Source organism: Sabethes cyaneus, chromosome 3, assembly GCF_943734655.1.
Source record: "Sabethes cyaneus chromosome 3, idSabCyanKW18_F2, whole genome shotgun sequence".
NCBI lineage: Eukaryota > Metazoa > Arthropoda > Insecta > Diptera > Culicidae > Sabethes > Sabethes cyaneus.
In genome coordinates, this window is record NC_071355.1 from 140468918 (window position 1) to 140495632 (window position 26715).

The 26715-nt window shown below is 36.9% G+C and overlaps 2 protein-coding genes across 6 annotated transcripts in view; one reads left to right on the plus strand and one right to left on the minus strand.

Annotated features, from left to right (window-relative positions):
• The window catches only part of LOC128743487 (putative uncharacterized protein DDB_G0277255), a 231913-nt gene extending 230318 nt beyond the window's left edge, over positions 1 to 1595 (plus strand). For 3 of the 4 annotated variants that reach the window (XM_053840080.1, XM_053840082.1, XM_053840081.1), the window contains one exon: positions 167 to 1595. In XM_053840080.1, coding sequence (XP_053696055.1) covers positions 167 to 330 — 164 coding nt within the window. In that variant the 3' untranslated portion in view covers positions 331 to 1595. The remainder of the gene's footprint in view (positions 1 to 166) is intronic. The other variant, XR_008412302.1, reaches the window with a different exon arrangement.
• Positions 1596 to 5269: 3674 nt separating this feature from the next.
• On the minus strand, positions 5270 to 25870 carry LOC128743490 (profilin). Of its 2 annotated transcripts, XM_053840087.1 has the most exons (5): positions 25764 to 25870; positions 25136 to 25317; positions 8050 to 8221; positions 6739 to 6841; positions 5270 to 6203 (listed from the first exon to the last, which is right to left on the minus strand). In XM_053840087.1, exons 2-4 carry the CDS (start codon positions 25244 to 25246, stop codon positions 6744 to 6746), a joined length of 381 nt encoding a protein of 126 aa, XP_053696062.1. In that variant the 5' UTR covers positions 25247 to 25317; positions 25764 to 25870; the 3' UTR covers positions 5270 to 6203; positions 6739 to 6743. The 2 variants fall into 2 exon arrangements, with proteins under 2 accessions (XP_053696062.1, XP_053696060.1); XM_053840085.1 differs by having other exon boundaries at positions 5270 to 6841.
• Positions 25871 to 26715: the final 845 nt, after the last annotated feature.

Sequence of the window (26715 nt, forward strand, 5' to 3'; positions counted from 1 at the left end):
AAAACCAACTATGCATGGTCCTACTTTAATACGGCGGTAATGTCTCAGATGCAACCTTCAATTTTTTCCTTTTTTTGTCGTACAAAACGGAAAACCACTCTAGTAGACTAGCAACTGACTAATAAACTTTGAACCAATGCCATGTTCTCATTTCGTTCTATTGCAGTAACGGACTCCGGAAGCTATTCTCATCATAACCATCACAATAATCAGCAACAGCAACAGCACTACCATTCATCACAACAGACGACCCCCACGACGCAGAAAAAGAAGGGTTTCTTCAAAAGTTTATGGAAAAAATCTCGTCACTATTCGCTAGAGAAACAGTAAAGGAAAAGTTTCTCTGATCGGTAGGATAGTAAACTGCTAACAAATATTTATACACTTTGTATCCGCGGGTGGAAGTACTTTAACCAACAAAAAAAACAACTTTAACAGCAATCTCCATTTATTGGCCTAACTGAGGAAAAAAATCGAACGTAAAATATCGGTTATAACTATTAAAGGATACAACACAAGATTATTATCGCACCATACTATGCAACTAGGAAAGTCCTTCTGTAAGTCACTCACTCATTCTAATCAATATTGTTACAATCCTAGAATATCTTCTTGGTGCGTAAGCTAGTGGAGTCATCCCATAATCCAACATCTAACTTTTGCAGAAACAGCACAAACGAAACCAATCGAAAAGAACCCACTTCCATATGACAAACGCTTATCACAAAACAAACGTCAAATAAATACGACATCAAATTTTATTTCCTTCAACTGCTTTATAGCAACAGTTAGTATATATAGGGCTACGTGACGGTGTGTATCTGATCTGTAACTGATACGGTTGAGTTGTCAATTTTTACCCCTTAATTAAGGTCAACAGCATTCTTTTCTCTTCCATTTGTGACATTCCGATACTTACTCTGATGTGTATTGTTATCATTGAAAAGAGCATACAATTGTCGAACCATTAAGGATGGTACGAGATATGAAATGAAACGAAATAACCGCTCTTTCTCCTGTGGTGATAGAGAGGGATAATAAGTTAACTCAAAAACTGTTCAATTCTATTAGATCATTCATTCAGTATGTAATCGATTTATACGTAAATATCGCATAGAAGAGTGTGCAAGTAAAGTCGAAACCCAGTAGCACAGACAGAAACAGCTGTAGAAGTATAGGATAAACATTGCAGAAGTGAAACGCAAATATGATAGGCTTACTTCATGAAGTGCAGGATGTTGTTATAGACGAGAGTGACGTTGTACCGTAGTAGATTCAGTATGTTGTGTATAGAAGTGAGTTAACTGTGTACAGATGTTAGTTATCTTTACCTTCCGTTTAGTCAGTCATGCAGAGCTGTGTTTGCCAAGTTTTTTTGTTTTTATTTTATTTTAAAATTCTCTGGTTATTTGTTATCTCTGAAGTTAGAATTTTCTAATATTTGTTTTTGATTCTTGTTTTAATCAGACTGTGAATGCATATTAGTTTTAACCTTTACGTCCCGGTACTAATCTCAGTTTGACTCGAAACTCTTAGAAAGTGTAACTAGAATTTTCCTATATTTATAAAGCACATTAGCCCAAATAAAAACCATTTTAATCATCTGTGGGAGTTGTTGAACTTGTGAACATAAAAGAAATATGCCCTTCCAAAAACATTCACCACTACATTTAAAAACAAAGCAAAGCCATAGGTATAAACGCCCTTCAGAACTTGACCCTTCTTCATCGACAGACTTCGCAGCCAGTTATTAGAATACAGGAAAATTACGAGGCTAGTGCAAAGATCCTATTAACTCTGTAGCGGCACCGCCGAGTGGAGAATCGATCATACGACGACTGGCTTGTTAGGCCAGCATCGTACCCCGGAGCAAAAAATAACTTCTTAAATGTCGAAATATCATGAAACTTAAATATTATATGAAACTTTCGAGAAATTAGAACAATTTAAACTAATTTGCTTTTTTCTGTAATCCGCTTTTCCGCCTTTTTTATGAAAGTGTCAAAAGCCGTGATTGTACGAAATATAAGATCTGAAAAACGGACACTCTAATCCTAGTGTTGTTTCCGACAAAATTGATGGCAAAAATAAAACCATTACAAATTACTTAAAATTTTTGACCAAACCTCGTGATTTTAGTTATGATCTTGAAATGCGGTTAGTCGTGACCTTGAAATGCGACGACACTCAAATCCGGTTATAATCTCAGATTATAGCTTGGTTCGACCCATGCACCTTCCAGCATTGGACAAAAGATAGGAGTCACAACGACAACTTGTTAAGCGTAGCTACCTATTACCCCCCCCCCCCTTCCTTTCCACTCTTTCCCCTCCATTCCCAAAAAAAAATCCTTCTTCAGTACTTTCCCTTACCGTCCCTTCATCAATTGTAGAACCATCGTTTCAAAAAAATATTAAAATTTTTGTCACCACATTTGAAGATTTTCAAAAAAATCATGTGGTTTTTCTTAGAACATGTCCCCTTCGATTTGCCTCATTTATTTTTAAAGATAGCCTAAATTATGTCTTAAAATCTGGCAGATATTCTAATATCTAGTTTTGTTGCGCTCTTCCAATTGTTTATTTTATTTACTATTTGATGGGGCTTTCAACCGTTGGTTGGTTCGCCCCAAAGCCTCTTCCAATTGTACCATTCCACATACGCACCACACACCCCTCCCTGAAGTAATACCGATAAGGTGGTGCCAGGGGGGACGGGGGCTGGAGACTCGAGTAGGGTTTTAGAGGGTCGGGATCCTCACGCCCCATTAGGGGGGTCAGGATACCTAAACCCCACTCCCTGAGTTATCTTCTCAGGTGTCTGATAGTACCGTATCTTCTAAGGTGCTCAGCAGATTTCCCAACTCATAAAAAAATACTTACGCACCACACACGTACTCAGCGATAATATTGTTTTTATGTGACTGCTCTTTTTTCTGCAGCAAAGTTATCCACTCGGTCGGTGCGGTAGAAACGACTTTGATTTAGAAAATTTACTTCGGGTGAAAGTCAAAAAATTCTTGAAAACTAAAAAAAAATTGGGGTTAAACAGCTTCCGGCACAGAATGGAAGTAGTCGAATAGTACGATTAAAAAGTAGTAAAACATCTCTTTCAATTTCGATCACTTTTGGAAGATTTTCACAAGCAAAGCAATAACAGCCATTTGATAAGAATACTCGCTCCGTTCGTGTATAGTTACGAAAAATAGTTCCTAAAATATAGTAGATCACAGGTAGGTACATTGAAACGATCTTCAAAAGGCCCTATATACATTTTGGTGTACATTAGAAGGGGACGGGGGACGAGGCATACGGACCCAAGGTATAGTATGCATATAGACATCAGGTAAAATGGGCGTGAGGCCAAACGGTCACGAGGCCGAATGTACACAAGAACGAATGGACGCGAGGTCAATAGACAATAGGTCACATAAACAACGGTGAGGAACCGAAGTGGCTGGTCATCTTACGATCAAGACACTATAAACGCTTTATGGATGATTCAGAGCAAGACGGGCACAGGCCGCGAGTATAGCTGGCGACCCACCGTCGAAAGCGCTGCCTACGTTTTTTCGCTTTCGTAGGTCTACTGTACTCTAGTTAGTTTCCCTTTTACGGAAACTTTTTTCCTTTTAGCTTTTACGGAATACAAAACGGAGAAGCCGCTTTATGTTGTCCTTCAAACTAAAAAAGCATTTCTCGGGTACTTTTTCATTTCGACGTATTGACAATGAGAGTTTCTCTTCGTGTCCCCTCTTCCGCAACGGTGATACTCTCTCTCTCTCTCTCTCTCTCTCTCTCTCTCTCTCTCTCTCTCTCTCTCTCTCTCTCTCTCTCTCTCTCTCTCTCTCTCTCTCTCTCTCTCTCTCTCTATCTATCTATCTATCTATCTATCTATCTATCTATCTCTCTTTCACTCTCTCGTTCTCTTTCTCGTTCTCTCTCTCTCGTTCTTTCTCTATCTCTCTCTTCCGTTCTTTCTCTCTCTATCTCTCTCTCTCTCTCTTCCGTTCTCTCTCTCTCTTTCTCTCTTCTCAGTTGCTCTCTTCTCTCTATCATGTCTTTCATCAGAACAAAATAGTTTTTCAAGAATTGCCAAACACGTTAGCACGAAATTTTTATCTCTTGACGGCAAGAAAAACTTTATGAATTTTCTTTTAAATTACATCACGGAAAACTTTTTTGGGATTTATTTTTAATTCCCACTTTGCAGAGAAAATTGACCAAAAATTTCATAAAAAATGAACAATAATGAAAACAATATACATTTTATTTGTAATTATGGTATTTTTCGAACATCAAGCATTAAATTTAGATCTATTTCTTTCGAAAGTAATGGCCAAGACAATGCAGAAGCGGCCCGTAGTGACGCCAATGTTTATTTGACCGTCAACTCAGTATAAACCATAAAAATGCACAACGGATATTGCAAGACACTTACTTATATAGTAGTTTACAATCATAAAAAATGGATAAAACTTAGAAAAAAAAGTTTCGACCTGCAAAATTTTGGATTTCTTAACCTGCAGCACAGCCAGGCCCGAAAGATTCGTTCAGCGTAAATCAAAATCGCGTAAAAAACGGTGTATAAACCGGAATTCGCGTAAAAAATCCGCGTAATTTCAGAAATTCACGTGAAAAACCGCATAAATTCCGAAATTCGCGTAAAAAGCGACTTCAGTGTACAATTTAAAATTTTACACATATTTCAGAATAATTAAACCATTATTAAGTCATTGAAGCCAAAAACCATGGCAGGCAATTGTAAATAACGTTAATCTGTCAAGTAACCATATTCACTTACCAGTCGTTGCTTGTTCAAAACCATCTGCTGACTGCGTTTGCAGCAGGGTCTTATCTAACGATGACAGAAGCTGCTGAATATAGACGATTAATTTTATACCGCATACCTTTACAGTGCACTCTTCGATGAGCTCAGTTGCATGATTCATACATTCAAACGACCTATTCATTGAACAATAATTACCAGCAAACAGGTATTACTAACGACTGGAAAGCATTGCAGTTTGACGTTATCACCATGACTGCTTGGCATGACTGATAAATAAAATGCAGTATAACAAAGACAGTGGTCGCAGGAATGTACCATTGCTAGGCGTAATTATTTCAAACTTGCTCCATTTACTGCTAATCATAAACGTCGTCATATACCTAGGTATATGTAAAACCAATGGCAGACTCAGAGACACATACCACAATTTCAAGGATGTTCTTTTCTTTTTTCAAACATAAATACTGCAGTATTTATTTTCGGCTTTGTTTCTTTATTTCTTTCTTTTATAGAAAGGACATTCATGAAAAATAGCTCAATAAGTAGACAGAAAACAACGAAATAGGGATGCTTGATTTATGGAAGAAATGCAGAAAAAAAATTACAAACCATCAGCACGTTTCTTTCGATTATAAAGTAAGAATAAATTATAACCACAAAACATCTACATTAATTTATAAAAAACTAAAGAGACATAAAACTCTTTCATTTTTCACTTGTTTTTCCCTTATTGTTAAACTAGTAGTAAATCACACACATTGTTTTCCTTTATGATTTCGCTGTTATCCTTTTCTGTTTTATTATCATTGTATTATCCTTATCATAGTACTTTGCTTGTTTATCTCATATTATGCTTTTTATGCTGTCCGACAAAGAAAATGATTTTTTTTTCGCTTTAGCAAATCAATGATCGAAATCTGTTGCATACTTCACATCAGCTGATTCTTCAGAATAATTAATACAGTTACGGATGATGATAATAATAGTAGAGTAAGTTATGCGTTTCATTTCTTCCTTTTGCCACCAAAAATGGTCTTTGATTAAACCGTAAATCTTTGAATTTTACACATTTTCTTGTCCGTTTTGTTTCGGCTTTTACAACCCATGCTTGCTCATGCTTATTCGTGTCCTATGACTGTTCTATATCATCACGTGTGCCATCGAAGAGTATGAAAGGAGTTCCCCTGTTATATACAGAAGTGTTCCGATCTCTAGTCCTATTCCTTCTGTTTCTTTTCTGATTTATTGCCCTAGCCAATGCAATAAGTCTTCTTTCTGTTCTTCGATGCTACCGCCAATTCAGAGAGATGCATTAAGATTTTTTTAAAAGCTAATACAAATTACAGTTTCTTAAGTTACGGAAACGATTTTACACAAATACAAGAGTCATACGCGCACACTGCCGCCGAGGGCTGCAAATAAAAGAGGAAGAGAGAAGAAAAACAAAATAGAAAATCATACCGTGACAACTTTTAGCTTTCTTGCATGTTTTGTTTCCTCCCGTTTTCTGATCTATATTCGAGTTTAACAAATATGCAAAGCGAACATATGGAAAAACAACGCAAATAGCTACTATTTACGATCGCAGAACGCAAAGGGAACAACAAAACCACTAATTCGATAACAGTTTACAGAGCTTCAAATGTCCTTTCTTTCATTCTCCAACGGTTCGCTCAATCTAATGGAAACAAAAGAAAAACAAAAACTAGCAAGGGAACTTAAAAATATTGACTGCAAAGGAAGAAAAACAGAATCTCCTTTTCTTGATCTCATTCTTACAATTAGCATTATGTTTGCCACTGTTTTAGTTTTCTTCGTTCATTTCAATCCTAAAGCAATACGCTCATACTGTAGCATGTTTTTTCGCATTTTTATCGACTTTTTCAATTTTTTTATTCAAGTGTGTTTCTAAAGTTTAAATTATAAAAAAGCAGTATGAAAGTTTACCTCTTCTAATAACCACAAGTAATAAGATAATCTCCAAGCTTTTCGACTATAGATGCCGCTTGCTGAGGCTGTACTGGCTCTTCGTAAATTGATACTATAACAGCTGTAGGGAGAAGGAAGAAAGAGAAAATTGACACTTTATTATAGTCGTACGCAGTCGAACTACAAGGCTGATAAGAAAAAAAACACGAGAAACACGAAAGCGGATGTAGAAATACTTTTGGAAATATTTCTTATCGCAGTGAAAATTTTCCATACACAGTAGTTCCATTAATTTGTGATCGTGTGGGATGCCCCTAAGATAAGAATAAAACGTTAAAATCTGTTTTATCTTATTTCGAATTTCATTGCATACACAATTGATATCTTTTATCAATGTGTTTGAGTATACTTTTGTATAGAAATAAAGCATACGTTCAGCCTGTTTATTTAGCTACTGTACAGTACAAAACTTCTAATTTGATCAAAACCAACCAACATCAAACACTTAAAACTTTATAACGTTCTTTCATGAGCGAAAAAGTATTCAACAAAATAAATTATTGTTGAATTTATTAGAGAGTGGTTTAACCGACGGATCATTCACCACAAAATAAATTATTACTATTTGTAAAAAATAATTGAAAAAAGTTAGAATGTGTTAGAACCATTACTGACCCGTAACCGCTTACAATTGATGAGTAACTGACATATTCATTAATCGCGATTAGTCAGATTTTGATGAAAATTCGTTTATGATTCATTTTATAAACTAAAAATATGTGTTTTGCACCCGAGTAAAAATTAAATAAATGTATTAACTATAAAGAAGTTGAGAATTGTTTTGGTTATGTGAACCTATAAGTAATTGAAACAGTGAACAATTAATAGAATTGTAATTATTATTTATCAGCTTTAAAGATGGTGATCAGTATGTTGGGTGTTTGTAAAGAACGCATGAGTGGTGGTGTTTGTCAAAAGAGAGCGCAATAGGTAGGTATATAGTTTTAGATCTCGTTTCGCAACCATTGAATGTTTATCGATTTATCCCCAAATGTTAAGATTTCCCACGAAGATCCCCAAAATCCCATGAAATTCAAATCACACATTAATAATAAACACACATGCTGGCATAAACTGATGTTAGAATCTTGTACAGACGTATGCTCATCAAGAAAACATACATCTCGAAATTATTCTATATGTTTTGCTATATGCACCGTCTAGGCGATCGACATGACCAACGGAGCTGGGCTCCAATCAAGTCGGTTTCGAAGATGATGCAACACTACAATCACAACATATACGATAGAATAGGGACATCAAACTCACCCTGCTGTGTTTTCATACAGTGGACTCCAGTCTTTCCTAGCTTGGCCCGGATCACTCGGTCGGTTCCGGATAGATAGATGTAACGCTGGCCGGCCAGTGTCACTCCTCCTGAGGTTAGCAGTTCGGTTTTGTCGAAACCTGCAACTATTTTCGCCACTTCGTCTTTTGATACCTGAGGATTGATAATGGAAAAAAAGGAATTATGTTAAATTAGACTCGCGTAAGATGCATTTTCGACATATTTATTTTATTTAATGAACAACTATCGAGATCCAAGTATTTATTTATGTTTATACCAGCGACAGACAGTGTTAAAATGTTCTATTTCTTTAAATAAACACGTATCTTCTTGTTAGCGAATTTTTTAAAATTTCAAGTGCTTCAGCCGAATAAGATAAAAATATTTTAAATTTTTTCTAAAAATTAGCACATGATTTTCACGGATTTTTCTTAGGAGTTTTCCACCACCATGAAAAATTTTGTGGAAAACTCACAGAGTAGCAGATCATTCTTTATGATGATCAAAAACAAAACTAGCCACGTCCAATGCAAATCAATATGGGAGGAAAAGGAATGTTAGTCCGACCGGCACTTGCTGTTACTAGAGACCGAGAAATCCTCTGCATCACCCACAAGTGTCACTGGAAGAAGTTGCGGTTAGTGGAAGAGAATTGATCTGGATCCACCGAGGTAGGAGGTGTGATCACTATCATTCGAACGCGCGTACGATTTGAGGAGATGTTTGGTTACATGACCATTGCAAAACAGGTAGTAGAAATCCGAAATATCGATAAAAAAAAACACGCGCAGTCAGTTTAGCGACAACGATGGTTATGTGCTATCCACTTATACGATCCGTCCGAAATCACACGCGAACGTTCATCAGATACCGATGAACATTTGTTACTGTGCGTGAAGGCCGTCCTGACACAAACCTGTCTACTTGGTAATTATCACGAAAATCTTGGTTGCATGAAACTCTGACCACTTCATCGGGGAACTGTATAAAAGTTATCAAGCATTTGATATTTAATAAGGCCATTGCAAATCATTTTCAAAATTTTTGTCACCCCCCCCCCCCCTTGGAAATTGGTTTGAAAAATCGGAGGCAAAAAAAATAATTTGTTGGATACGAGTTAATTTTTTTTATAAAATCAACTGTCTGTGGGCTCTACAGCTTGAAAAACTCGAAAAATGAGTGTACGAGTTGAGTTAACGCTTCTGGTACGAAATAAAAATAGAAGTTCAAACAGTGAAATTTCCAAAACTCGGCCTCTTTCGTTTTTGTTCGTAGATTTTTGCATGAAAAATAACAACGTATTTATTGAAAGCAAGAATAGATTTGGTTTTCACGTTTAAACTTTGTAAAAATGCCTAAAATCCATTTTTTTTGCTCAATTAAAAAATTCTGTTTTTTTCGCCCCCCCCCCCTTCAGTGACCCAACACCGGAGGGACAAAAACTTTTTTAAATATTTATAATGGCCTAATCATATAATAACCGACTTCATGGACGCACGAACCTTGAATATACGAAATACCTTTTTTATAACACCTCAAGTCCTGGCTAATAAACGAATTCAAAATGACCTTCAAAAAATAACCGCTTTCAGAAAAATAGTTATTTTAGTAACGAGTAGGGTTGCCAAGTCCGAAAATTTCAAAAACCGGCCGGTCGGTCCTGCCTTCAAAAACAGCGGGGGGGGGGGGGGGGGGGATTGTGGCAGCATAATACTAGAAGATTTGCCTGGAAAGTGTAATGTGCGTTAATTATTATTTACGACGACTACCGTCGGAATCGAAACCACAACGAACATTACATGGATTATTGAAGATACTAGAAGACAACTTGTTGCTTCTGATGCTGGTGGACAATTTAATGTATATTACCGCCAGAAGCAAAGTATTGTCACTGCAAAGCTGGCTATCTTCTATGATCCACTGCTCAGGATTGCTAATAAATTTATCAGAAAATTTAACAAATCAGGAAAAAAGTACCAATCCGGCTTCCTATGTCGGAAAACCGGCCTTTTTGCAGGATTGACCGGCCACCGGCTTTGCAGGTGAAAAACCGGTCGGGCCGGCCAAAAACCGGCCACTTGGCAACCCTAGTAACGAGCAAGGCACGAAAGCAAACGACGCTAAATTGCCATACAAAACACCACATGAAAAATTTACCTAGTTTTCATAAATTTAATATAAGTGTAATTGTATCACATAAATCTTATATATATATAAAAATGGATTTCTGCCTGTCTGCCGGGATGTTCCTTATAGAACCGAAAACTACTGAACCAATCGACGCGAAAATTGGCATCTAGGGGTTTTTGGGGCCAGGGAAGGTTCTTATGATGATTAGAGACCCCTCCCCCCACTAAGAGGGGGGCTCCCATACAAATGAAGCTGAAATTTCTGCATAACTCGAAAACTAATCGAGCAAATGGAACCAAATTTGGCATGTGGGTGATTTTGGAGACAAGAATTTTTTCTATGGTGAATTGAGACCCATGCCCTCTTTAGAAGGAGAATTATGACCCCTCTCCTCTTTAAGAGGGGGGAGAGGGACTTCCATTCAAATGAAATACAAATTTCCTCATAACTCGAGAACTAATCAAGCAGATGGAACCAAATTCGGCATGTGAAGGCCTTTGGAGGCAAGAATTTTTTCTATGGTAAATTAGGACTTTTTTCCATTTTAGGAGGGGGGGCTCCTATACAAATGACATACAAATTTCCTCATAACTCGTGAACTAATCAATCAAATGGAACCATATGTGGGACATGTGGGTGTTTTTGGAGGCGAGAATTTTTTCTACGATGAATTAGGACCCCTTACTCTTTTAAGAGGGGGGTTCCCATGCAAATGAAATACAAATTTTCTTATAACTCCAGAACTAATCAAGCAAATGGAAGCAAATTTAGCATGTGGGTGTTTTTATAGGCTAATTTTTTTTCTATGGTGTATTGAGACCCCTCCCTCTTTAGGAGGGGAATTATGACTCCTCCAAAAGGGGGGGTGGCTTCAATACAAATGAAATACAAATATCTTCATAACTAGAGAACTAATCAAGCAAATGGAACCAAATTTGGCATGTGGGTTATGGGTTATGGAGGCAGGAATTTATTTTTTATGATCGTTTGAGACCTCTCCACAGTGTGGTAGGGGGATAAGGACTCTCATGCAAATAAAACAGAAATTGCGTAAATCGAAAACAAATCGAACTCGAGAAATTTTAGACTCTTTCAGAAAACATTAGTCAATAACACGACCACCAAAAACTATCAATAGTAACATTAGATGATTCAGGGCGAGACGGGCCAGACCGCAAGTGTTGCCGGCGACCTGCCGTCGGAAGCGCCGGCCACTGCGGGGGAGGGGGGAGGAGTCAGCTAGTCTTATATATAGAAATGGATTTCTATCTGTCTATCGGGATGTTCCTTATAGAATCGAAAACTACTGAACCAATCGGCGTGAAAATTTGCATGAAGAGGTTTTTGGGGCCAGGGAAAGTTCTTATGATGGGTAGTGACCCCTCCGCCCACTAAGAGGTTGGGCTCCCATACAAATGAAATACAAATTTCCTCATAACTCGAGAACTAATTAATTAAATGGAACCAAATTTGGCATGTGTGGGGTTTTGGAGGCAGGAATTTTTTTATGGTTTGAGACGCCTCACCCCTGAGGTAGGGGGATAAGGACTCTCATACAAATAAAACAGAAATTTTTGCGTAACTCAAAATCTAATCGAACTCGAAGAATTGTAGACTCTTTCATAAAACATTAGTCAATAACAAGACCACCAGAAATTATCAATAGTAACATTAGATGATTCAGGGCCAGGGCTTAAAAAGGGATCGCAAGTTGAATGTGACTGCCGTGAATGCGAACTTTCCGCATTCAAACTCCGATTTTTGAACGATCATTTGACCGTTTTTTTAATCCAGTCAATTTGCCGCTTGCGCTGCTGCCGTCGTACAATTCATGCGGCATCTCAGCAAAAGCAAACAGTCGATCTCCCGTTTTGCTTTGCGCTTTGAGAATATAAACTGCAAACTGACTGGAAGCATACGGTGACGTATTTTTTCGTTTCTCTTTTTGTCTCCAAATCGGCTGCTCACAGTAAAAGTTTGTCACCCAGACGTCGGTCCGACGCAAGCAAAATATTCGTTTGTATTGGACGGAGTCCGACCGACTTCTTCCATGCACATGTAGTGGTTGTTTTTTTTGTAGTATTGAATCATACGATTGTGCGGTTGCTTTTCGTAGCGTGGTGATTGCCAGTCATTTGACTGTTTTGCAGTCATTCGCTGCTCCAAACGGTAAAGGCAACTTGATCGAAACGAAAATGTCAAAAAGTTTTAGAAGCCGTTCGTTCTGCAGCGTGCAGTCGGCGTTTGACTGAGCAAAATGCCAGTTGTGTTATGCATAGCATTCGTATTCCACCTCTAAACGGACGGTGTGAACTTGAATGCGCGTTGGTGTGACTGCGGTAGAAAAAAAGGATCGGTCGAAGCCCTGTTCAGGGCGACCCGCAGTCGGCAGCGCCGGCCACTGCAGGGGGCATGTTTGAGCCATGATTGTGTACTGACTCTACTTGAAAATAAAAGCAGGCACAATGTAACCAATCAATATAGTCCGTAAGTTCATTAGCATTTAGCATGCACTGGCAAAAGCAATGATTAATCCGACAAACAAATTGCTGAAGGCCATTGCAACTTATTTTTGACCAAAAATAATACACATAAAGACAACTATTATTTCAATATACTTGTTTCGCCATAGTCATTATTATTTTGTGCAATTTTCAAAAAGTGAAATTTCTAAATCATTTATATGTCTGAGTCTCTGAGTTTATATTTTTTATTAATGAATTTCCTTATGGTATATTGTAAGACGCTTTAGAAACCATAAAAAATAACCATATTAAAATTCTTCATCGTTATCATGGAAAACGGAAGAGTGGCACTTTTGCCCCGGGTGGTCGTCTTTAATATTCGATGTTTCTTCGCGGAAATCAGTCTAACGTAGTTCTACGACAACTACGCGGACATGTCTGGAACACAACCTCTCTGATTTGATTTTTACTGTTATTTATGATCAAAACTTTATGAAAATGTCGAAAGTGGCCCAATTTTATTGCAACATTTAAACGAAGATAAAAGAAGGGGAAAGTTTCGTAATCCGCTTGTCGAGCTCTCGAGTACACGAACTTTATGACTATTAATCTAATGAGAATAATGATCATTAACGCAAGCAGAATATGACTGATAGGGGGATTGTCGTCAGACAGTATAAACGCAAAACGTTTCAGATCGATTTGGTACAAGTTGACAATAGTTTTATACTTTAACAGCTGATCATGACGTGATCGGAATTAGAAACACCCCTTAAAATTGATGATCGAAATTAGATGCAGTGATACATCATACTTTGATGCATTTTTTGTAACCTTCGTTAAATAATATAGGCATTTTAATATTTGTTCATGGAACATAATTAAAAATACAGTAGACTCTCGGAAAAGTTAACTCTCTAAAAAGTTAATTGTTCAGAAAAGTTAAGCGAATATTAGCTCTCATGCAACGCTCTAAAAAGTTAATTTTTGGCTTAACTTTTCTGAGAGTTTAAATTTATTGGTTGTCCAAAGCGTTCATTCACATACGTGTGTTTTCCTTCTATCTTTATTTCTCATTTTTCGGTTTATTATCGCCTTTCCACAGCTTCATACAGAGTATCATCATAGCTGGGATTAGATTAAACTCTTGTACCGGACCGTTAGTAATAGTAGTAATAGTACAATACGGGCACATAGTTGCTTCAGGATTTTTGATAACAAACTGGAAAAGCGCAAACTCAGATTGAATTTTAAATGCAAAAGAAGGAACAGTAGGGAACAAAAACTATGCGCGAACATTGTCAAAACGTTGTCGTAGACTACGAAAAATCAAAAGTAAACTAGAATAACCGACTGTTTTAAATTTACTGAAAGGAACTAAGTATCATTTCATAAGGATCTTGCTACATATTTCTTTACATTACAACTTTCAGTTTCCTAAAAAGGTGTATCCTGTATCCGAGAATATATTGTTCGCTTTTGTATTCATCATTTTAGATGACTCTTAGGACTACTCAGAAAAGTTAATATTTCGGAAAAGTTAATCGACCCATTCCCCAATCGATTAACTTTTCCGAGAGTCCACTGTACTTGGTAAAGGCACATACCAGGTAAATAAATGTCAGTTTTATTTTTCAGTGAGGACTCAAAGATGAATCATGCCTTAGGTGATCGGAATTAGGTGCTTTCACTGTAATTGGTTTGAATTATTATAGCTTGGATCGATCAGCGAAACCCCCAGATTGGGTAAAGAGGAACGGTACACAGTGTTGCTTCAATGACCGTCCCTTACCCAATTTTCCGCTCTTTCCACTTCACGCTCTGACCCCTTCTGTTTGGATATTATCAACACCTTTGTTTCGTTACTTTCTTCTACCTCCCCTCCGTCAATTGTAAAAACTATCGATATAAAAAATTATTTAATGCCTGAGTTCAATAAAAATCAAGACAAAAACACGAGGTTGGTTTATAAGGAAATAAACTTTCACGAAGTTTGTTTGATTAATAGGACCTATTCAACAAGCAGGCCAGAATTTAATTTGCTTTAGATCTCAGAAAACTGTATGCAATTTGGCACTGACTTTTTAATTAATTATTTCCGAACTTAATCACGAGGAGTTATAAAAAAATTTAACTTCTAAAAACAATATTTTCAAAGAAACTTATCAACTGAAAAATTATTCCAAGAAACGTACTTTCACTTTAAGCTAGGAAAATTATCTAACATGCCAAATATTACCTGTTTTTGATTAAACCTTGATTAGTTAAATTAAACTACGTGATAGAACAAACACAAACTTTAATAAAATATGTTTACATACGGGAGAACCTCTTTTTTGCTGAAAAAATTGATGGCAATGTAGTTGCTACTGTCAATTAACCCCATAAAACATGTCACTATTTTCTGGAATATTCATGCCAAATTCAAGCATGGTTAATGGTTAATCAGCTCCAGGCCGTGGTTTCCTCTGCTGTACGAAGAAGTCGTCTCCATTCTACTCGGTCCATGGCTGCAATTCGCCAGCCACGTAGTCTACGTAGGGTCCGCAGGTCGCCTTCCACTTGATCGATCCATCTTGCTCGCTGCGCGCCCCGCCGTCTCGTTCCAGTCGGATCGTTATTGAGAACTTTTTTAACCGGGCAGTCGTCCGACATCCTCACGACATGCCCAGCCCATCGCAGGCGACCGATTTTTGCGGTGGCAGCGATGGGTGGTTCCCTAAGCAGCTGATGCAATTCATGGTTCATTCGCCTCCTCCACGTTCCGTCTTCCATCTGCACTCCGCCGTAGATGGTGCGCAACACCTTCCGTTCGAAAACACTGAGGGCGCGTTGGTCCTCCACGAGCATAGTCCATGTCTCATGGCCGTAAAGGACTACCGGTCTAATCAGCGTCTTGTAGATTGTTAACTTCGTGCGGTGGCGAATTTTGTTCGATCGCAGCGTCCTACGGAGTCCAAAGTAGGCACGATTTCCTGCCATAATGCGTCTTTGTATTTCTCTGCTGGTGTCGTTGTCTGCGGTAACCAGTGAGCCCAGATACACGAGCTCTTCTACCACCTCGATTTCATCACCGTCTAAATGAATCCGGGGAGGGAGGTCAGCATTCACTTCTTTAGAACCTCTTCCTTTCATGTATTTTGTTTTCGATACATTAATGACAAGTCCTATCCGTCAAGCATGAATTTGCATAATCCATCACAACAGGCCGTAATTTGAGTATTACAGAATTTGAGTTTGGTATGGTTCGATTTTGACATGCCTCCTTTTTAGGCAACAAAAAAAAATTTCACTTCCAAAAAGGTGTTTAAATATCAGCCAGTTTCCGCATACAAGCTTTAAAATGACGAAAAAATGATGCCCTCAGTGTGTTCATAAAAAAAGTTTGCAGTTATAGAATGTTTCAAACATTAATATATTCGCTGCCGTAGGACTACGTCTTGTCGCAGCTTGCCAAAAACTTATTTATACCTGACGGGCAGCTCTTGGCAGACTTTTCAAACATGGTTGCAATCGTTGATTAATAATATTTAGTCAGTTTCTAATGCATTTACTATAATTTTTTTCATATCAAAAAAGGGTTTCTATTTTGGCAACATAGGCGACACGAATTTGTTTCCAAATTCGAAATCCTACTAAACCATCAAAAAATTACCAACTTAGGGACTTTACAAATTTAAACCAAATTTACTGTTGATGCTCAAAAATCAAGATTTATGTTCATAAAAGTGACTCACCATTCCTATTTTTACAAATTCTGTGGTTTAAACGTTAAAAATGTTGCCAGATATCAGAACTTATTAAGTCAATGTTATACTAAAACGAAATTCTTAAAGAACCGAAAAAAATATTCATTGAAAGCAATATATTTGCTTCTGCTTTGTTAAAATAGCTAAAAATAAATATTTAAATTTATCAAATAGTTTTTAAATTTAGTTTTTTAGTGAAATCAGTTTTTTTAACAATGTGGGGTTTATAAAAAAGTACTGATCTAAAATAAAAAGTTCTTTGCGACGCCAACTCACATTTTCAGTTAAAATTTTAATATTAAAGATATATTTATAGAGAAAAAAATTCTTTAGAATGATAGATGCTAACTAAACTAAAGGTTAACATACTTGATAGAAAGTTCAGACGAACATTATAAAATAGAAATCATTCGGTCTTAAAACCTTGTGATCCATTGCCTTCAAAGTGTTTAGCCTTGCACCGACAAATATTGGTTTTTTTAAAATATCTATAAACAAACATAGCTCCATTGAGATCAATTTAAACACTATATAAACAGACTATTCTTAAAAGCCAAGGCTTCCAAGCGCAAATGACCTTGTTATAGCACCAGCCGGTCAAAATAAATAACTTATGTGCTTAGCAGTCGTCAACAATTTATTTTAGCAATAAAATTCACACTAAAAGTAGGCCGTATACGCACGAGACAACAAAGCAAAGAATGAAAGTAAAATAAAAGGTCGAAAATATGAAGAGCAAACTAAATTTGAGTATGAAAATAAACCTGTCCAAACACAGATTTTCGGGGCTCACCAACTCTAGACTCAGCGTAAATGTGTGTTTGTCAGTAGAAGACGTTGACACATTTTCTGCGCTTCTCACATCATATACAGCCGTGTGTAGCAATTTGGTTGACTGACGCGTTTATCGGGACGAAAGAACCATTCCAGACAAAATACAGCCAAACGCATCTTTTGCAGCCTAGAGGTTAGTGAAGGTCGTTGACAAACCAGAAAACTTATGTAACATTCAAAAACCTGTCATTTTTAGGCTTGCGTTGCAAATATTATACTTTCTAATAGGTATACAACAACTGGAAAATGACATTTCCTATTTTACTTGCATTATGAGGTTTTGTTATAACAAGTTTCGGTTGTTTACATAGTATCTAAGTTACGACATTGCTAAGCAAATACTAAGGATAAGGTTATATTTGCGCAATACGGATCTACTTTTGGTTCAATAACTACAGTAAAATCGAGTTTACGAAGTCTACGGAATATGCAATAAGCGAACAAGAAATACCTGCACAGTCAACCTTAAAACTTGTAAAACGACTTTCATCGAACAACAAGATACGATTAATGTTAGATGAAAATTTGAAACTTTCTATGCACCTTCGTTTTGCCCACACTCTGCCAACATGTCAATAGGTAGCATCACAGACCAGACCAAGGAGAAAGAGAAATGCCCACGGAACAAAAAAAAAACTAGCCAAACTAGTTGCGTACGTTTCATTAGGTTTCCGACGACGGGCAGAAGTGTAAGAAGAAGACTAGCATTACAAATGCGAACCGAAAAGGCGTTACTAGAGTGTAACCGAGTATCATCGCTATGCCTTTGTGGCAATTACCCGGAGATTGTGTAGTTTGCACCCGCCGTGGGCACATTAAACATTCATTTGTAACGACGTCGTCTTGGGTTATAATTCGGTAATTTAGGAAGACGATAACAAGATTGATAATAGGGCACATATAAGTGTTACTCGCAATTTAGCGTGTCCAATACTTCATATCTGCTTCGAAATATGCGGTTGCAAGCTTGTCGTTGTATGCTCGAATCTCAATGGGGAGAGACTAATGAAGTCATGAGTAATGTCACTAGTCCCACAACCAAAAAAACTTGACATTTTCGTGTTTCTTGAGTTACGCTACGGTTTAAGGAAACTTGGGTGAAATGTCGTTAATTTTGCAAAAATTACTTAGACGCTAGCCCCGTAACTGTCTCGTACTCTAATTAGCCGGCTGTTCTGTCTGTCGATAAAGAAGGGTCAAGTCTTAAAAAGGACGTTTAAGCCCAAGGCTTTGTTTTTACTTAAAGACGCGTGCTGTGAACAAGCCATCCATCTAAGTTGTAACGAAAATAATTTTTTTTTCGTCAAAAGATTGAATTTATAGTAAGGTTTTCTCCGGAGGAAGGTTTGGTGTTGGCTCAAAAAAGAAGTTGGTGTTATAAACGTAACAATATTCGCGACAAAACTATGGAAAGATGTCAGTGCCCTGCTTAAAAGAAGAATCAGTAACGCAGTTGCAACTAGTGTTAGAGGTACATTTAGGCGTTTTGGTCGTACACTCCGGTTATCTCCGTTATAGTGAATCTAAATTATCACAACAAACAAGTGTTTTTTTCGTCAGTTATAAATAATTTACTTGAATATCACCTATTCGCTGTCAATGAGACGCGAGGCGAAAAACACGGGTTTTTTCTAGTATACTAATATAGTAGGGGGGAAAACAAAAACAATTTAAACGAACATTTATCACTGTGTTCTGACAGACGCAAAGAACACAATGATAAATTGTGGTGAACATGTATTTTGTTTTGAGCATAAAACTGCTAGTGCTTTTGAAATCCCAGAAGTCAATGACGCGTGTTTGAACCTTAAAGGCACAGAAACACGTAGGGAAAACAGAAAATGAAAATATTAAATTATCGAATAATCGATTAGATTGTTTTGAGTAGGGTTTAATCCTAATTCCCGTCGCATTAAGGGAAGCCACTCTAATTTTCATCATTTCTTAGGTGGATTTAAAAAATACTCCAAAAGTTCTGCTGGTGATTTGACTCAAACACACTTACCTTCCAATCCGTGCCCTTTGAATTCACTAAAAAGCGATTATTAAAGCATTTTATTGAAATTACGCAACTGACTTTATAGTTTAAATTCGTCGTACCATTTTGAAATCCGTCCATCAAAATTTTTCATCGTCCGAACTAAAAATCACAATAATGTTTACGAAGCTAGCGCGCATGTATTTGTGTAGGACGGCATGACAAATTCTGCAAAATTTCTGCAGGTCATGCAAGTTTTTACAGCTGCGCAGAATAACGACAATGCGTTGCGTGGGTTATTTTCATTTTATGAATGACGGAAATTGAAACGATTAGTCAACGTTTTCTTCTTCGTCGCACGAAAAAACGTAGGAAATTTGGTTGCTAGGAATTCTTTAATGAAAAAAAGCATTCAAATAGATCTCAGCTCACTTTGATTCATCGCGTATGATAGTCAACAAACTAAAAATTAGGAAATAACTAATTATGTATCATAAAAATCGCAGATATTTTTAATAATTTGTGTTGGATAGGACGGGAATAGGCAATTACGACGAAGCAGCAACATACCCTACTGAAATTGGGATGATATATCACATTAGGTACGGTTCCTGCCGACAGTTATAGACTCAGGAAGAACACGTTTATTTGCAAACATTCAAGCTTTTATAAACGTCATTCTTTCTCTTGTACCTCAGTGCGGACTATCATGCATGCGTGTGCTACAGTGCGTTCAATGAAACAGCAACGACTATTTTGAATCGCATCTTATTGTATTGAGAATGTATAAGATAAGCTTACGATCATCAGGTATGCGATTGATTTATAAATAGAAACATGACAATTCTCGCACCTAAATCTATTTTTTGTTCCATCGATTCCTCTAAAGTGCACCCGGTCGGTGACATTTACAACTGTATGCAAAGGCTAATGTGCTATTTTGCATGCCGAAAAGATTATGATGATACGAGGGCTGATGCAAAACAGGCGAAACTGAGCTGAAGCAGTTTATGTAGGGCTGAGAAGAAAGCGAAGAGTGGAGGAATATTTGGAGTTTGATGTTTTCCCCGCTGCCCCCAGCTTATGTCAAAAAATTTTGTCATGTGTATGGTGTGGATTCTGTATAGCAGTTTCATTACAAATTTTGACATCTATGGAGTACTTTAATTTTGAATACTGCTTATTTAAAATCTATTCTAAGCTAGTTTGTTTAAAGTAAATCTAAATTGAGGTCCCTTGAATCGCAGTTTGCTTTATAAGATAAGGAAAATAATTCATTTTGGACAAAATTTACTTGGTTTCTAAATATTAAATGATTGTGAATTTTTTTTAAGTACCTACAATTAATTTAAGACCCCTTTTAATGATCACTTTAAATATGAAGATCCAATCATCGCGCATATGGATTCCATTTACCGCTGCTGTATATAGCCATTTATCAATTCTGGGCACTCCTTTTCCGTCAAGATAGTGACTTTTACAGCGTTTGAACCCCAGAAGATATATTTCCCATCTATAAGCATGCATCACTATTCGTGGTGTCCACAATCATTTCCAAGACATTGTCAGTATACTACAGTATTCTCTTTCCAATCGAAACTATTCTGTTCGCACTGACACAGACGGTCTTCGAATTTTGATAGAAGTATCTACGAAATTCCTAGCCAACAATTCAATCAAATAAATGTGACCTGAAGTGAAACAGTTTCTGAATATGTGAACAAGGCTTTAATGAACGGTGATTCACATAATTAGTAGTACCAATCACCATTCGTCACTTTTTGTTATTTTTACGCTATACGAATCAATGAATCAATGTTGAACAAGTTGAAACAAGTTTTCTGCTGGGAATCGCATAACAGTCCCATTTATATAGGAAGCTCCATAGAAAATGTAACTGTTATGCGATTCACGGCGGTTTACTTGAGTTAAAAATCATTGATCATTATTTCGTCATTGCGTCATCATTGAGTCACTGCAACTAGTCACTTGAATTGCTTAAGAATTTTGAGACAATTCAAATTTAATAGCTTATGGATTACGTAAGTTAATTTCTCAACAATGAATTGAGCCCTAGAGTGAGTATTTACTACGCATAAGCAAAACTCCTGTGAACGGATATACCCTCATAAAGAAATCACGAGCTAGTAATACGGTACACTCATCAGAAACTTGTTTTTCCATCCGAGGACGGTGACTTTCGTGACGCTATTACTCTCTGCTCAATTTTCTCGATATGTCTACATTTGGAAACAAATCGCATAGCTGAGCAATACCAAATAAGTATTGGAAGCGACGCGCGTAGTAACTAGATACAATACGCTTTCTAGTAATGTTTTTAACTGCGGGATAATCCTAATACATACTATATTATTTATTAATGCATTTTGAGCAATGAAAATTGAATTTTGCTAATTTCAACGAAATAATCTTAACGTATCACTAAAAATATGTCAGAAAATATATGCGTCTACAATGCAAAATTTCGCATGTTTGGCCTATTGCTTTTAATCTTTCATTAGATAAAAAATGCTAATCTTGCTATTCGGTTTAGGCAAATGGCGGACATGAAGTGAAATTAATTTTCTTGTCAAACATGAACACCGGACTTAAGAAGACAAGTCATTCTAAAACATGCCAACAATCTTCGATATCCCAATCCAATATCATTGAGTTGAGAGCTTTTATAAATATACGAGGCATGAAGACCATATGCCAGAATACCGAAAAATAATAATAAAACACATTCACAAACTACCGCTGCCATATGCTTAGAGCCGTCCGAATATAGAGGACCGTGCAAGAACGATTGTGCATATTTTATCTTACTCGTACAGTTTACTCTTCTTTGTCTACTTTCCCTTCCACATTAACAAGAAATGCGTGATTTAAGAGGCATATCTTTAACGCTATTTAAAAAAACACCGACAAAATCGGAGAAGAAGATAGCAAATCAGCTCACTGCGGCGTTATTATCTTATCGTTAAATTCTTATATCGCGAATTACAAGCTTCGTGCTAGATGATGCCGGATGCGCGTGTTATTTTAGGTGGCAAGTAACGCACGCTTGATGCAAAATTCATTGTGCATCTAACTACATTGTAAAAAAAGCGTTTTAACACATTATTAACTCGACGCCCTTCACTTATCAGTATCGCCATCAGACAAAGAGCATAAAGAATAGGAAATGGATACCAGCCAAACGAGAACCAGTCGTGATATAAGCCACATGCGGTTGAACTGTGAACCAACAAAGCCACATACATTCAACAAGGATCCATCCATGAAACACAAATAGAGCAAAAAATGACTATGAATGAAGAGAAAACAAAACTTTCGTGAGAAATACGCGTGTTCAAAAGCGGCCTTTGCGTTACTAATACCAATAAAATGAACATAGATCGTGTTTTAACACATACTCATACAGCTATAACCATTGGATAACTTTGCTACTTTCAGCTAATGCACTTATCGGTCATTTTCTATGGTGAGCCTGCAGGCAAATGTACCTACATAGTTTTCCGATCAGCTTAAATTTTAGTTACTAACAATCACTTCTTATAGCGAGAAAATATCGATTTTGTTCCGGCGGATTACGGAGCGTTTATATCAATATTCATATCTAGAGAACAAGGGTAGAATACATGACTAAAATATATTTAAAAGGTGGGTAAAATGGCCTTCATGTGGGCTCCTTGTACTATTGAAATAAAACACGTGTGCGGTGACCAAAACCATTAAAATCCGTTATGAAAATATCTTCCTTTTGACGACAAAAAAGTCAGTCTAGCCCAGCGGAACCAGATTTGAGATAAAGATGTTTTTCAAAAAAAATCCTCACTGCAATGGTGTTTACAGTTTTCAAATATTCGTGACGTTAGGGCCAATCAAATCTTGTGTAACTTTTCAAAAGCACTTAAGTAACAGTAATAGATCCTCTTCGTGCCTATTCTCTCGGCATTCTAAACATTATTTGACATTTTAGCATCAACATTCGGATACGTAATATTATTCGCAAGAGAAATCTCAGAACATTTTTGTAATTTTCGCAAGAAACCTTACATATCAAAAGGCAACTTTTTGATCGATTTTCATTTTCGTGTTCGCGTCTAGTAAACAATGGCTGATTACATCTAAAAATTCTATATTTCTAAATGTTTTGGACGTGAAGACCATTTCATTTCAATAGGAAAATATCCGCAAAGGAACCACTTCTGTCTATATGTCAACAAATATTACACAACCGTTTCAAATCACTTCAAAAATTTGATTTGGTTGGAATAGACCAAAGCTTTATGATTTAAAAGATATGCTTTTATCTGTTTACAGATCATAAAACTTAGGGATCACTCCAGTAGTCAGTAATCCAAATAAATATGATCAACGCTCGGAACAACATATTAGACACTTTCGGGATGTTTTGCACCCTCACAAGCTCCTTTAGTATACATACATGTGAATTTATTTTTCAAAATGTCGCATAATCAACCCTTTTGCATGAACTCATGTTATGCGACTGTTCGAAAATTAAAACCAAATTTGTCAAATTTTATACGCACCAACATTTAATCATTGTATGTACTCTTATTTAACACTATTTGTTTTTATACCTAATTATCTCATAAAACGTTTTAACGCACAAAATTTTTTTTATAAAAACTTAAGTATACAAATGAGAAAATTTTGGAATAAAATGGCAATGAGTATTCTGTCATTGAAAGTTTTACACAGCTCCATGATTACTGAATAGTTCTAAAAACACAAGGGACTAGTATAGGTATATGAAAACCATCAATAATTGAATTATTGAATTATTCAACACGTAAAGTATTGAATTGTTATTCTTCTTATAACATTTTGCTAAAAATGCCTCTAAAAAATTTTATTTTATTCCTGTCATAATTGCGCTGATTCTTGGTTTTCGTCTAATGACAGTTAGTAAATCGAAAATTTACATCAAAATTTTCTTTCTTTACATTTTTTACAGATATTTCAGAAATCTATGATTAGCTGGACTCATATTTAGCGTCATAATGAATATGTACTTGCATTTGTGATGCGTCGTAAAAAATGCCCAATGACTCACTCTTTTCTCGCTGTGCATAATCTCCAGACATCCCGAGGTAAAAAGAAAATCAAGACAGCATGCTCACGCAAACTAACGTTCTGCACGATTCGCGTTTGCAGTTGTGCTGCTACATGAAAACAACAGTCTGTCTGAAACTAACTAACTACTACACCTAAACAGCGAAGGGGGTGGCGGGTGGAAATCGTGGAAATAGGTGCTACGAAATTTCGCACGTCTCACAAGCGACAGATTGTCAGTGTTTGACACCTATGTGTATGTGAACGTGCGTAAAAGATTTGCGTTACTGTTTAAATCTATATCAAACGTCTGCGGAAAATATTAGTAGTTGTACCATGAACATTCATTCCCCAGCCATTCATTCGCCACTTGTCTCTGTGTTGGAGATTTGTTCGTATGCGAATATAAAGAATAAAAGGAATAAAAAAAATCCTACAAATTTCATCCGAACGCCATTTTGAAAGTAAGGCTAGCCGGCGAATTTTATGTCTGATATTTCCACACGTCAAGATTAGCCGGATGGATTAGTAGTTTGAATACTAATGCTTTTATCAAACCTAGAGCTTCACACCAGCATTTATCGGTGCGCAATGTTTTTTGTCATATCGATGCCGTATTTGGCCTTAGCAGCCTGTCATCGGCGAATGAGTCAGCGTGGTATGGGAACATTGGGCACACCCTTGAACTTTTTTTTCACCTTCGAACTTCCTTTCTAGGAAGTATCTTGAACAATTTAGGCCCATAAACTCAACAAGAACAAAATACCGTCGAATGAACGAACTACAGTGAAATTATGACCCAAAAGAAAAATTGATAAGTACTTACTTCAAATCCTTCTGATTTGGCCCATACACCACCGTCATGACCGGCGATGGCCGCTTTCGATACGCACTGGGAAGCCAGGAGCTGATTGTCAACATAATCCTGCCAGCTCATTATGTATCTTTTTCCTGATACTACTTAGAACAGAAATTTGTCACACTAGTGTAGCAAGAAATTTGCTTAGACTGGAAAACGAAGGAAAAATTTTCAATTATGGTAACTGGTTTAGCACAAACGCCTATTAATTCCTATTTTTCTTCAAAGTAACACTCTAGCTCTATACACACGAGTATATTAGATTCTAGTTATTTCACCAATTTCAGTTATCTCGCTGGGAATAAAACAATTAGGAGTTGCTTTGTTAAAGCCGATGAGAAGAAATGTCGAATAAGTTGCCAGTGCTGCTCCAAAAATGCAAAAAAAAACTACTACACTCTCAGTGGGGCCTTGGTATGTGCTATGCGGACAGACGAATCAAGGCACCAACTGAAAATAATAGTTCTCGAGAATCCTATGCCAAAGTAGTACACCACAATTTCCAAACAAGGTAACGTTTTAACGATTTTGTTACTAACGAATGCCAAGATTATAACAATCGACACTTAATCACCGACCCGCAAGAAAAACTCACATTTATTGTAAAAGGGAGGAAAGAGGTTGGAACCTGAGTGCTTCGCTTTTGCTTTTCAATGGCACACGGGGTGAATTAACACAAACGATTGATTGCGACCGTCGAGTTGCACAGCTATCCAAGTCCAAAAGTCCGTTTGTCGCTGACTATTCAGTGCGATTCGCTCTCTCATCGCTCACAGCAGAACCAACTGGAATAGCTCCGTCTTTGTTACCCCTACGCAAGGGCAAATAACGATGTCCTAGTCTCTCTAGTGTAGCGATATTGATTGTCGATCGAACTCTCAACAGCTCACACAATTCTCTCACATTTTTCTCTCCCTAACTTCAAACCGGAAATGAGTAATCTGAAAGTTGCAAAACATGAAAATTATCGGAGCCAACTTAACTCCAATCGATGAATATTTTCTCGTCAAGCTTTTATAAACTTGCATGCAACTTTGCATCATGCACATTGTACACCGATAAAAATAGTAATAGACACGGGGTTAGCAAAGGAATTAAATAAATTTATTTCAATGTGCTTTTTCGCAGCAGGGTGATGTGGCTGCCAGATCACATACATTGTCCATGTCCCACTCATCGATTTTGGTACCTTTGGTACTGGAAACTACTTAAAGATTGATTCGTTTTAAAACAACTGAAACTAATTAGAAAGCAGTTAAACACAGCCTTTTCGTTATAATTTAACTATTATAGGCTGTTATTTTCGATACGCTGGCTGGTTCCAAATTATCGCCATCCATGGAGGTTTAGTTCGCAAAATTTTGACAATTTCACACCTCTGCTTTTTCGCCGGAAGCAGGGCTGCGTATTTTAACTAATGTGAACGAAATTGCGTCGCGTCGTATAGTCGCTTTTATTCTGTACGGGCTCTCACCCAAATCTAGTTTGTGACAATTCTAACCAGCCGCTAATGAGATTCAGAACATCTTCATCTCTACTTCCCATTT

Bases quoted from the DNA above. Each gene is read 5' to 3' on its own strand.
- LOC128743490 (XM_053840087.1), bottom strand. From the start codon at position 25,246: ATGAGCTGGCAGGATTATGTTGACAATCAGCTCCTGGCTTCCCAGTGC. The intron at 8,222-25,135 runs GTAAGTACTTAT...ATCAATCCTCAG, and splicing joins CCAAATCAGAAGGATTTGAA to GTATCAAAAGACGAAGTGGC. The intron at 6,842-8,049 runs GTGAGTTTGATG...TTCTCCCTACAG, and splicing joins CTGTATGAAAACACAGCAGG to CTGTTATAGTATCAATTTAC.